The sequence below is a fragment of the Anguilla rostrata genome, chromosome 3 (genome assembly GCF_018555375.3).
Source record: "Anguilla rostrata isolate EN2019 chromosome 3, ASM1855537v3, whole genome shotgun sequence".
Taxonomy (NCBI): Eukaryota; Metazoa; Chordata; class Actinopteri; order Anguilliformes; family Anguillidae; genus Anguilla; species Anguilla rostrata.
Genome location: NC_057935.1, coordinates 67481725 through 67494164, shown reverse-complemented (window position 1 = coordinate 67494164; position 12440 = coordinate 67481725). Strand labels below are relative to the sequence as shown.

Sequence of the window (12440 nt, the reverse complement as noted above, 5' to 3'; positions counted from 1 at the left end):
AAAAACATTTTGTTTTTTAAAAGAAGCCCGTGGGGCTCTCAGGGAAACGGTCTGCCAGAGAACAGAGGCGCTGCACAATTACACTCCTCCCCCCTCTCCCCCCCGCTAAACACAGCCTGGCACCCTCAGGAGGAGTGACCGGTCCTCCACTGCCCTGTAATCCCAAAAAAAAATACCCCTGAGGTCTGAGCGAAACGAGGAGCTCTCTCTCTCTCTCTTTCCCTCTCCCTCTCTCTCTCTTTCCCTCTCCCTCTCTCTCTCTCTCTCTCTCTCCCTCTCCCTCTCTCTCTCTCTCTTTCCCTCTCCCTCTCTCTCTCTCCCTCTAACATCCTGTCACTCCCTCTCTCCGACTCGCACTTCACCGGTCCCTCAAACACGAGCCCTCTCCGGCGCTGACAGTCACACGACGGAAAACACGAGCGTTTCCTCCGCTGGCCGTTTTAACGGACGCCGGTTAGCGCCGCGCGAGCTAGCTAGCTAGCGAGCTATCGATCGATCGCCGCGCAAAACAATCGCGTGAGAGCAAGGGACGCTGGGAGCGCTGGAGCATCTGGGAGCGGGGAAGGAGAGAGAGAGAGAGAGAACATCACAGCAATTAAAGACCCCGCTAAACTGGAAGAGAAACGCGATGGCGGCCGGGCGGCCTTTTCCAGATCGGGCGGGCGGCAGACTTTTATTTAATTGCCTCGCTCTTTAAATAACCGCGACTTATATTAGCGCTCCCCGACGCGCGTCTCCCAGCTCGCACGCAGACCCGCCGTTTATGGAACGCTGAGAAAAAAAAAACTTCCACGGTGACAAACTTTAATTACGGGGGGGGTGGGGGGGGTGCGGAGTTGTGGCACGCTTCGTGAAGCCTAGGCTCGCTGTTTTATATTACTTAGTTAATCATCAGCACTTCCTCCAGCATGTGCTAACTTATAAAATTAGGAACCAGATACATCAGAAACACGCTGATATTAGCGCGCGCGTGTTTACCTGCTTTAACAGAGGCCGCTAACGAGGGAAGCTCACGCCGCGTGCGCGCAGTCACATGACCCGCAGTTACAGCTGAACGCACTGCAGTGATGCGCGCTAATACACGACAGGCTGGGCCCCTGCCATCTACCTGGAAGCAAGGTTCAGTTCCTCAGCGGAGACACCGATGCAGACAGCCAGCCCTAACCCAAATGCATGTGCATTCGTACCATAGTATAATGGGTGAGGAGCTGGGCTTGTAGACTAATGGTCACAGGTTCGATTCCTGGGTAAGACACTGCCATTTTTACCCTTGAGCAAGGTGCTTAACCTGCATTGCTTCAGTATATATCCAGCTGTATAAATGGATAGTGTAAATGCAATGTAAAAAGTTGTGAAAGTCGCTCTGGATAAGAGCGTCTGCTAAACGCCTGTAATGTGATGTGATGTTCAGCGGTACGGCTGCCGCCATCGTTGGGGTCGCCAGTCATTCATAACGGCCCGCCTGCATTCCAGCGTTAGGCCCCTCAGAGGAAAAGGGAGTTTGCGCTTAAGAACATAAGAGCACATAATGAGGGGTAAACAGTCATTCAGCCCATCTAGCCCCGCCCATCGCCCTACAACAGGAGAGGAACCCATAATACTGGGGCATTCCTCTGTTTCCGTGCAGTTTGTACACCTGCGCCCCTGCTCCCCGGCCCCGCCCCGTACACCACTCCCCCCCCCGCCCCCCACTAACGGGCGTGACACAGTCAGTCCCTAACGCCCCAGGCAGCCGCTGAGATTTGGAGAGCAGTCTCACGGTCTCCAGCGTTACGGGTTGTTGCCTTGGCGCCCTGGCCGATGAGCCGTACCCCACCCCCCCACACCCCATCCCCACACCCCACCCCCCACCCCCCGGGGTTAATGTCCCGATTCCTGCCTGGGACAGCAAGGGGAGAGGGGTGGGGGTGTGAGGTGGGGGGGTGGAAGGGTAGCCGTGCGCAGATCCAGTCCATTTCACAAAAATCTTATCAGCGCGATCTTATCTGAGCGAATCTGGGGGAGGACGTGTTTGCTGGTGGGGGGGGGGGTGGAAGCGTCCCTGACTAATTGCCCTCTTTAATCAAAGGCAGAGGGCTCGTGTTGCTCGTGTCGTGGGGGGGAGGAAGATTTGTGAGGCCCGGACCGCAGAGTTTGGGCTCCTCCAACTTTGCTGCAGGAAAGCGAGCACAGATCCGCTGCAGCGGGAATCAATTCCCCAATAAACATGCTGTACCGGGCTCCGAGACGCTCCATCTCCGCCGGTGTTTAAGGTAACGAACCGGATCACACCGGACAGTCACAGGGTCTGCAAAGGCGCTGTTGTACCGGTGTGCACCCCACATCCACGATCTTCATAACACTTTTTTATTTTTTATTTAATAAAACTCTTTTTAACTAACGATGACCTCACTCATCGGCTCAAAGTGTGAAAATAACCCCTTCAGCTGCTGTTTAGTTTGCTGAGTACAGACACACCATGGGTCAGTTTCACAGACACAGATTAAGCTCAGTCCTACACTAAATTCTACTTTTAATGGAGATTCTCTGAACAAAACTCAATTAAGTCCAGAGCTAAGCTTAATATGAGTGTGTGTGAACCCAACCCTCACGTGCACTCTCACGTCTCAGTGACCGCCTGTCAATCAGTCGGTCAGACCTGTCAGTCTCACCTGTCGGGCGCGGCTGTGGGCGGGGCCCTCTGCTTGTTGACCTTGGCGTACAGCCCCTCCAGGGCGGGGTTCTCCGCGGAGGACTCTCGGCTGTGGGACGGGGGGGACAGGGGCGCCTGCGGGGACGGGGTGCGGTCCCCGCGGGGCTGGGGGTGCTGGCCGGGGGGCGGCGGCTCGCGGAAGTTGTTGATGCGGGCGTAGTTGGGGTCGTGGTCGTCGTCCTCCACGTCGGGCAGGGGGAGGCGCTCCCGAGCGCCCTGCTCCCTCAGCTCCTGGTGCTTGGCCTCGATCCTGCAGCGGGACCAGCCGGGGGAGGGATTACACAGGAGTGTGCGTGTGTGTGTGTGTGTGTGAGTGTGTGTGTGTGAGTGTGTGTGTGTGTGTGTGTGTGCGTGTGTGAGTAAGGAAGATTTGTGAGGATTGTGTGAGTGTGAGTGTGTGTGTGTGTGTGTGTGTGTGCACGTGCGTTGCAGTGGTGCACAACACCCATCACAAAGCAAATTCACTTTGCAAAGACAGCCGCCTAACTGGATCTACACAACCCCCCCAGTTCCCCATCCCTCTCTCTAACACAGCCCAGGAGAACGCGGCGGAAAACAGCGCACACTCATCTCGTCCCCCCCCCCCCCCGCCGTCCTTATCCAGGGGTGTAAAGAGTATCTCCCGCTCTCCGTGCGCACACACAGCCCGGGCTACAGGGAGCGGGAGACAGGAGAGCACCGCGTGTGCATTAGTGCATGAAAGCCCACTCCAGCGCTAAGGCTACGCTAGCGAGCGCTACGCCACTGAGCGCTACGCCTCCCCTGGAAAGGCTCTCTCCCCTCATTGTCTAACCGCAATCCTCACAATGGGAGAAATAATGAAGAAAGAAGAGAAAAAAAGAGAAAGAACACGCAGGAAAGAAAATGCTTCTAACAGCTGGGCCCTCCGTATCTGAATGGGAGTCTCTTTTTTCCGTCCTCAGCCCTCTATTGAAATTCCCCCTTTCATACCTGGAAGGGGGGGAAGAGCGAGTGATTAATTGGGCCAATTGCTTAATTGAGCCGTTAGGAACAGTGGTAAAAGGCTGAAAGCACGTCTGCGAGACGCGGGGCTAATTTGGGGGGCTGTCTGCTCTGTGTGACAGGGCTGCCGCTGCGCCTGACGGCGGGGGGTGGGGTGTGTGTGTGTGGGGGGGGGGGGGGGGGGGGGGGTCGGCGCTGCGATCGGCAGGGACAGAAATTGGATCCAGATGGAGGCTCCAAACACAATTAAAAGCTTGATAGGGCTCCTTATTGGAGGTGCGGACAGAAGCAGGGGGATGTGTGACACGGGAGGGCCTGGAGCTTCCTGTGTGTCACTCAATGAGGCTGTGAAAGAGTGAGGGCTTCTACATCACACGCACATGTACGCACAAGTACAAGCACACACACACACACACGCGCGCAGACACAGTCTGACTCAGCCCCCACCTCTCCCGCTCCGCTTTCATCCTGTCCAGCTCCTCCTCACTCAGAACCTCAGACTTCTGCTTCTGCAGTGCAGCCTTGGCCTTCTCCTCCTTCTTCTTCCCAAACCTGAGAGGGAGAGAGGGGGGGGGAGTGAGTGTGAGAGTGTAAAATACTGATGAAAAACAAATTCTCATATGATGTCATAAACATTAGCTCAATTTCCCGTTCACACGTTTTGAGACAGAGTGTATGAAAAGGAGCACTGAATTCTGGGTACAGTTAAACCAACACAAGGACCTGAAGGCTCTAACCCAGCAAGACCTCCGGGGACAACTGACCACGAAACACCCACACCTACAAAACAAACAGCAACCACGGAAACCTGATCCGATCAACACAAATTCACACACACACTTACTTATTTTCGCAGTGAAAGTTCCTAGGCTCTAGATAAACGCTGCTCTTTGCCAGATTAACCAATCAGAGCAAACAGCGCTGAACCGCGGTGCGTAATAACAAATGTGCAGACTCATCGACCACAGCCACGCTACAGTAACGGGCCAATCACCCGGCTCGCTACAGACAGGCGGATCCCTGCGGTCAGCGGACCCAGGCACAGGGTCCACCGTCCTCTTACCGAACGCCCCAGAGCGCCTCTTCATTAGAGACAAACGCTTCCCGAATTAAACGGCATCCACGCCTACCAGAACGACACGAAAAACACTGTGATAGAGGAGGCAGCTCCATACGCCTCTGCCTGCCATAATGGAGGAAGTTTAAGAGAGGGTGTGGACGCAGTAATGACCTGCTTTCATATCGTCCGTAAGCAATCAATTTCAAAGCCTCACGTACTGTTTGATAGATGAGTACGGCGTGAGTGTTCGCGTATACAGGAAAGGGGGGAGAGAGGGGATGTGTTGTTATGGTCACAATGTACTTTAACGTATTTACAACCGTTCTCTTTGTCATGGAAATAAAGAGTCGGTTTGAATTTGAATTTTTTTTTTTTTAAATGACAGAATAAAGACTGAAGGACGACTCGGGAACTTCTCGTCTCAATTCAGGTCGACGTCGCTCATTAACGATCAAACATCTCGACAGTCGAGTAAAGTTAAGATACGAAAACAAAAACCCAACAATAAAAATAAAAAACGACCAAAGGAACGTTATTAATAATGAAAATACGTTAAAGCGGTGTTAGCGTGCGGGCTCTGGCGGGGAGGATAGCGGTGTTAGCGCACACGGGCTCTGGCGGAGAGGATAGCGGTGTTAGCGCACACGGGCTCTGGCGGAGAGGATAGCGGTGTTAGCGCGCAGGCCCTGGCGGAGAGGATGGTGGTGTTAGCGCGCGGGCTCTGGCGGAGAGGATAGCGGTGTTAGCGCTCTGGCGGAGAGGATAGCGGTGTTAGCGCACACGGGCTCTGGCGGAGAGGATAGCGGTGTTAGCGCTCTGGCGGAGAGGATAGCGGTGTTAGCGCACACGGGCTCTGGCGGAGAGGATAGCGGTGTTAGCGCACACGGGCTCTGGCGGAGAGGATAGCGGTGTTAGCGCGCAGGCCTGGCGGAGAGGATAGCGGTGTTAGCGCGCGGGCTCTGGCGGAGAGGATAGCGGTGTTAGCGCGCGGGCTCTGGCGGAGAGGATAGCGGTGTTAGCGCGCGGGCTCTGGCGGAGAGGATAGCGGTGTTAGCGCACGGGCTCTGGCGGAGAGGATAGCGGTGTTAGCCCGGGCTCTGGCGGAGAGGATAGCGGTGTTAGCGCACGGGCCCTGGCGGAGAGGATAGCGGTGTTAGCGCACACGGGCTCTGGCGGAGAGGATAGCGGTGTTAGCGCACACGGGCTCTGGCGGAGAGGATAGCGGTGTTAGCGCGCGGGCTCTGGCGGAGAGGATAGCGGTGTTAGCGCACACGGGCCCTGGCGGAGAGGATAGCGGTGTTAGCGCACACGGGCCCTGGCGGAGAGGATAGCGGTGTTAGCACACGAGCTCTGGCGGAGAGGATAGCGGTGTTAGCGCACACGGGCTCTGGCGGAGAGGATAGCGGTGTTAGCGCGCGGGCTCTGGCGGAGAGGATAGCGGTGTTAGCGCGCGCGGGCTCTGGCGGAGAGGATAGCGGTGTTAGCGCACGGGCTCTGGCGGAGAGGATAGCGGTGTTAGCGTGCGGGCTCTGGCGGAGAGGATAGCGGTGTTAGCGCACACGGGCTCTGGCGGAGAGGATAGCGGTGTTAGCGCGCGGGCTCTGGCGGAGAGGATAGCGGTGTTAGCCCGCGGGCTCTGGCGGAGAGGATAGCGGTGTTAGCGCGCGGGCTCTGGCGGAGAGGATAGCGGTGTTAGCGCGCGGGCTCTGGCGGAGAGGATAGCGGTGTTAGCGCACACGGGCTCTGGCAGAGAGGATAGCGGTGTTAGCGCACACGGGCTCTGGCGGAGAGGATAGCGGTGTTAGCGCACACGGGCTCTGGCGGAGAGGATAGCGGTGTTAGCGCACGGTGTTTCCGCTCCAGCGGCTGAACTTGTCACTTCCTTTCGCTCACAGCCGATCGTTCCTCTGGAGCAGAAGATGCGCGCGCGTGTGTACCCTTCAGTCCAAACGCATTCAGAGTTAACCAAGCAGCACAATGCGCTTCTCTCGCCCCATTGGCTATCTGTCAAAGGACCTGAGAGCCGCGCCCCACCCGCCCGAACCTTTAATGGTTTAATCCTGGTCTCGTTCTAGGAAGCAATCGCTTCCCCTGCGCGCCACAGTGAACAAATAGCTCACATTTGCATACAATATTCATCACAACCTGGCCATCTAAGCAAACTTGTTTATATTACTTTTATACTTCTATTTCTATTCTATTCTTCTATTCACAAAAAAACAAAAAAAAAAAAAAACACTGGGTGCCAGAACTAAGTGGTCAGGTTCTGTGAGAAACATATTCCTTCCTGTTCTGTGTACAAGGTGGATGTAGTTTCTGCCTTTGAGCCAATGAACAGCAGGCTTTGTGGAACGATTCCAACATTCTAAGTCAGTGTTCTAGAACTCCACTGCTTCCAGTCACCAGTGACATCAGCGTTAGAATGTTCAGTTAAGAACATTCTAATCACATATTTGTGATCTTACAAAGAGTAAAGCAAGCAGAACGTGGAGAAGGGGGCTCTGTTCAGCCGGGGGGGGAGGGTGAGGGGTGAGGGGGGGGTGGTGAGGATGTAAACGGTGTCAGCTCTGTAGTGCCGACGTCACTCAGCCACGGCGCTGAGAGAGACAGAACACAGGCACGCGGCAGAGAAGGCTGTCATGTCAGAAGCTGTGTGCTCTTTTCTTTCTCCCGGTGACACAAGAAGCGTTCACGCTGAGAGAAACACGCCGCCTCCCCACAGGTGAACACGCTCTCACTTCAGGGCAGGGAAGAAACGAGCAGCGCGGAAAAACACAGGAGAACCGCTCTCGGGGAAGAAGAAAAAAAACAAACTCTTCAGCATCGTCATCATCCTTGTCTTCTGAAAGGGCGTCTCAGTAGACCAGCTGTGAGGAGGGCGGGGGTGGAGGTTGGCACGGATAAAAAGAGTAAGAGAACAGCTCAAAGGGAAAGAAGAAGAGAGGAAGAGAGAGGGATGGGGTGATAAGAGCAGAAAGGTGATAAAGACGGGATGGAGAGAGACGACTCGTTCTTTTTCGCGCATTCTGTCCCGTGTTCACCTCTGTGCCCCCCCCCCCATACCTGTGATGACACAGTCGGCCCTGAATCTCAGGTCTGCACACACAGCACCCGCCCCCACACCACCCCCACCCCCCAAAAAAAAGAAAAAAAAGAGGCAGAATGTGCTTCAACCAGCTCGCTGGATTAAAATGGTGAGACTTCTGTGAGATAAAAGCACTGGATGCTGTGTGTCTGGTGTACTACGATATTTAGCAATGAAAAATGAAAAACACCAATAGATTAAAACACAAAGGATGAAAAAGGATATTTGCAATTACACCGGCACAATGTTTAAGAGTCCCGACTTTGGGAATGCCTGTACGGAGTCGGAACGTTGTCTTCCCTGGCACACACGCACAGAATCCTAAATACAGGGTGCTCTAAATATTACATGTTGCGATTCCCCTGTTTTGGGGTTTTGGCTGTGCAGTTTTGGAGGAGAAAAAAGAAACAGGTTTATGGGGATTAGGTGAGATTACTGAGAGTGCCGTGTTTGTAAAAGAGTATGCTGGGAACTGAGCTACGATGCACAGCGTGCTACACGCATCTCTGCGGCAGCTGCAGGAAACGGGACGGCTATCCCAAACCGGCGTGACACACGAGAAGGCGGACGGCCGACGGCCCGCATGCCATACGCGAGACCTCACCGAAAAAAAAGACATAAGGGTATTCTCTCGTTTGACCTTTCGGGTCAGCAACAGGAGCGCCCGTCTGGGCTGGGACGTCCCACTGCCCTGTGATTTATAGCCCTCCCTGGCCTTTAACTCAACGCCGCGCTCAACGATGGATTTACTCGCCACCGCCGCAGCTCCGGCGCTGCAGCTCACTCACTGTCCCTGCGCCCCGTTTCACCAAAAAAAAAACCCCCACACAAAGCTGTAATTATCGCAGGAAAAAAAGATTACCGGAAGCCTACAAAACTGCACAACCTTGAACGGGAGGGGGGGGGGGGTTCTGATACAATTGTACAGGAAATGGCGCTCGCAACAAAGAGGAATAAAAAGGGAAACGTCCAACCTTGGAAAAAAAACTAGTTCTGTGAACTGAAGGGCCACTCTGCTGAACATGTGGGGGGTGGGGTGGGATGGGGGGGTGGGGACGGGGGCGGGGGGGGGTTTGATCACAAAAGGTGAGCCCTGTGCTTTTATCCCAGAGTCCCTGCACAGCCACTTCACCCAGGAAAAAGGAAAAAAAAAAGAGAAAAAAGAGGGAAAAACAAAAACAGGATGTGGGCCTCAGAGAAGATGAAACGGGGGAGGGGGGGGGGGGGCGAACGTTGGTTTCGGACGCGGATCACAGGCTCACCTGCGCTTATCTACCCCACGCAGGTGCGGCGCTCCTGAATGAGGGCCTGTTTTAAAAGTTTCTCGCTGACGTAGAAAACGCACACGCGTGTGGCCTTGTCCTTTGTGCCCTAAGCCCCTGGCTCGTGTTACCGCTGGCAACCGAGGGGTGCGCCGCGTCCCCCCCCTGCCGGCTCGGCAGAAGGTCGCCGCGGCGACTGTTCGTACGCGGTGGCAAAGTCCTCAGAACTTCCCATCACGGGCAGGAACACAGAGGGAACAGCACCGTAACCCACGGCAACAGCAACAACAAAAACCACATGAATTAACCACCGGTGTTCGGTGGGACCGGGGGCAGCTTTGACGCCAAAATCGCTTCTGTTTTTCAAAACAGGGGCAGAGGGGTGGTATCTATCTATCCCCACCCACCCAATCCTTTCCAACACACGACTACCACCCCCCAGGCCCCAATCCAGATCCTCCCCCAAATTTTTGTCTGTCCAAGTGGGGTTCCCACCTACCCAGCAGTGTTTGAGACTGGAGCTCCCAATATCCCAGCATCCTCGGCCGCACACACACACAACCTAATTACAGTGTTTATCTCATTAGACTGAAGCTGTTCGGCAGAGGCGCTCTGGCACGCGCCCTCCCGCTCCTCCCGCTCCTCCTGCACCTCCCGCTCCTCCTGCTCGTCCCGCAGTAGGTTTTTTTTTTTTTTCAAAACTCAAGTGTCAGTGTTCCAGAACTCCACTGGTTTCCATCACCAGCGGTGACTGTGACATCAGCATTAGAGTGTTCAGTTAAGAACATTCCACTCGTGTGTTTGTGATCTGACACCGTAAAGCGCTAGACTCAGAGTTGTGTGTGTCCAAGGGGGGGTGGGTGGGGTGGGGTGGGGGGGGAGACTCCCCTTTCACCCCTGCACATATGATTTCTACGATCGTCCCAGGCTGTATGAGATGCCAGCCTGCATCCACGGCTACGTTCTCCAGCTATCAGCTATCAGGCTCAAACAATCTAAATTCATATTTCACCAAAAAAGGCCCTTTTTCAGTCGGCTCTTAAATAAAAATATTATTTTGTAAGACGGCATTGTATTAGCACGGAACACGTCGGAGGTTCACAGATCCGAACGTGAAATTTACCGCCTCCACCTTCGCTGACCGGTATGCGGGAAACGGCGGCGGTGCGTCCCTGAGCGGAGGGGGGGGGGGGCTGATTTAAGGAGGCGCGCGGCGTTCAGGGTACGGCGGGCCCCTCGAACCCGAATCCCGCGGGGGGGCCGCGGCGTCCGAGTGCTCCGTTTAAGTCATCGCTCAGCGAAGGAGCTCACGCCCGTCCTGCTTCCAAGGCCCAAATCGAAATAGTCCCCGTCCACTGTCTACAGGGTGTCTGTAAAGTATTTGGGAATCCCTCCTAAAGAGAAACAAATGGATCCCATTCATACACTGAGCTGCGTGCTAACCTGAGTCTGTATTGTGGTTTAATTGTGCCAGTGTGTACTATGACAAAGACACACAACGGGCCAATGTGGGTCCACAGTACTTTCTTTAACTACAGCAATCGTCATGGATACCGAGATGTCAAAACTTCCATTTCCTGAATTATGACCCTGGTTCAGATTCACTAACAACACTGAGCTGGACGTTTAATGAATCTGTCCCCATACGTCGTGATTTATTCCGCTGAACGCAAGCTTTTCCGTTAGGAAGGCATTACATGCTGAAATTGTTTTGTGCCCTTTGGAAATTAAATCTAGGACAGTGAAGGGACAGAATGAGCCACAGCTGTGGTCATTCCAAAATAAGACCACGCAAACCAAACCAAAAACAAAAAACAAAATACAAAATAAAAAATTCAGTGATGTCAGCAGTGAACCCTCCATTCAGAATGCTTATTACACAGGACATAAAGCCGGTGGACCAGAGGACTTAAGGACTTTTTTTTGATTAGAAAGGATGTCTGTTCTGAGAAAGCAGAAAACTCCAGCGAGGGGGAAGTCATTCTCCATTCCTAAGAGAGGAGAGGAACTCAGGAGGAGGATACACTGAGCCTGAGAGAGGAGAGGAATTGAGGAGTAGTAGGAGGGTACACTGGGAGCCTGACGGAGAGGAGGAGGAGGAGGGTACACTGGGAGCCTGACGGAGAGGAGGAGGAGGAGGAGGAGGGTACACTGGGAGCCTGACGGAGGGGAGGAGGAAGAGGAGGAGGAGGAGGAGGAGGGTACACCGGGAGCCTGACGGAGAGGAGGAGGAGGAGGAGGAGGAGGAGGGTACACTGCGCACCCTGCAGCAGTGAGAGGCAGGCGCCCCAATTAGCGCCGATTATCGCGTGTGTACGTTAAACAACCCATCAGCGCTGTCTGATGAACTCCCATTTCCTCATTAGGGACACCTGGCAGGTACACAGTGCGCTGCACACCACCCCCACCCCCCAGCCCCACCCCCCACCCCTCCCCCCGCTTCCGCTGAGCTCAGGAGACTCGCTGAAGGCCGTTACACATCCTCTGCGGTAAGGGGGGGGGGGGGGGGGGGGGGGGGTTTTCCCTTTGAAGAGGAGAGACGCAAGACGCCAGAGACTTCTCCATATGCTGCTCCAAACAAGGGGAAGATTCTCTGGAAAACGTGCTCAGGCTAATGCACTGTATAAAAAGGCACTTTTAAAAAAAGCTACAACAAATACGTTGTAATCAATGATTGATTGATTAATGGATTTTCAGTCTGGACAACACAGATAAGCTCTCAAAAAAAAAACCCATTCCAAAAAACCTGCTTTACAAAGCAGTGAAACCCCTTGAAGAGTAAAACCCTTAGAGTCAGTGTTCCAGAACTCTGTTGCCTCACCAGCAGTGATTGTGACATCAGCGTTAGAATGTGCAGTTAAGAGCGTTCCAATCACACATCTGTGACCTCACACCTTTAAGGGTTAACTCAGGCCTCACAGAGAGCCCCTGTACAAGAAGACCTTTTAGGGACTCGCAGAAACAGCCTCTCCTGCGGGTTCAACGCCACCCTGTCAGAGATGTGACATCACTCACTCGGGCTCATGGGTAATTACCCCAGCGACGCGGCCGGGCGGAGCGGGGCACCGCCAGAAATCAGCGCTCGCTGAGCCGAAGAGGACTCAGACGGGACGTCCCCTTTGAAGACGGGAGGGGGGGGGGTGAGTTACTGTGAGGGGGGGGGCGTTGTGAGCAGATCCTGTGCCGGATCATCTGTTCCCCTGCAGGACACCTGCAGGCAGGAGAGAGAGGCCCCGCCGCTGTAATTACCTTTCCAGGCGGGGCCTCTCCCGCCTTCGTTAGGGCCTCTCTCCAGGGCAGCCTGCAGAAGCTCCCGCTGAGAGGTGAGTAAGGCTCACGAGTGTCTCTGCTCCTTTATTCTCCTGCCCAAATCCATCG

General features: G+C 54.5%; 1 protein-coding gene across 1 annotated transcript in view; it reads right to left on the bottom strand.

Moving 5' to 3' along the window:
* pard3bb (par-3 family cell polarity regulator beta b) overlaps positions 1-12440 on the bottom strand; it is a 273730-nt gene that overhangs the window by 58323 nt on the left and 202967 nt on the right. The window contains 2 exon segments of the mRNA XM_064329842.1: positions 2652-2942; positions 4103-4207. Coding sequence (XP_064185912.1) covers positions 2652-2942; positions 4103-4207 — 396 coding nt within the window.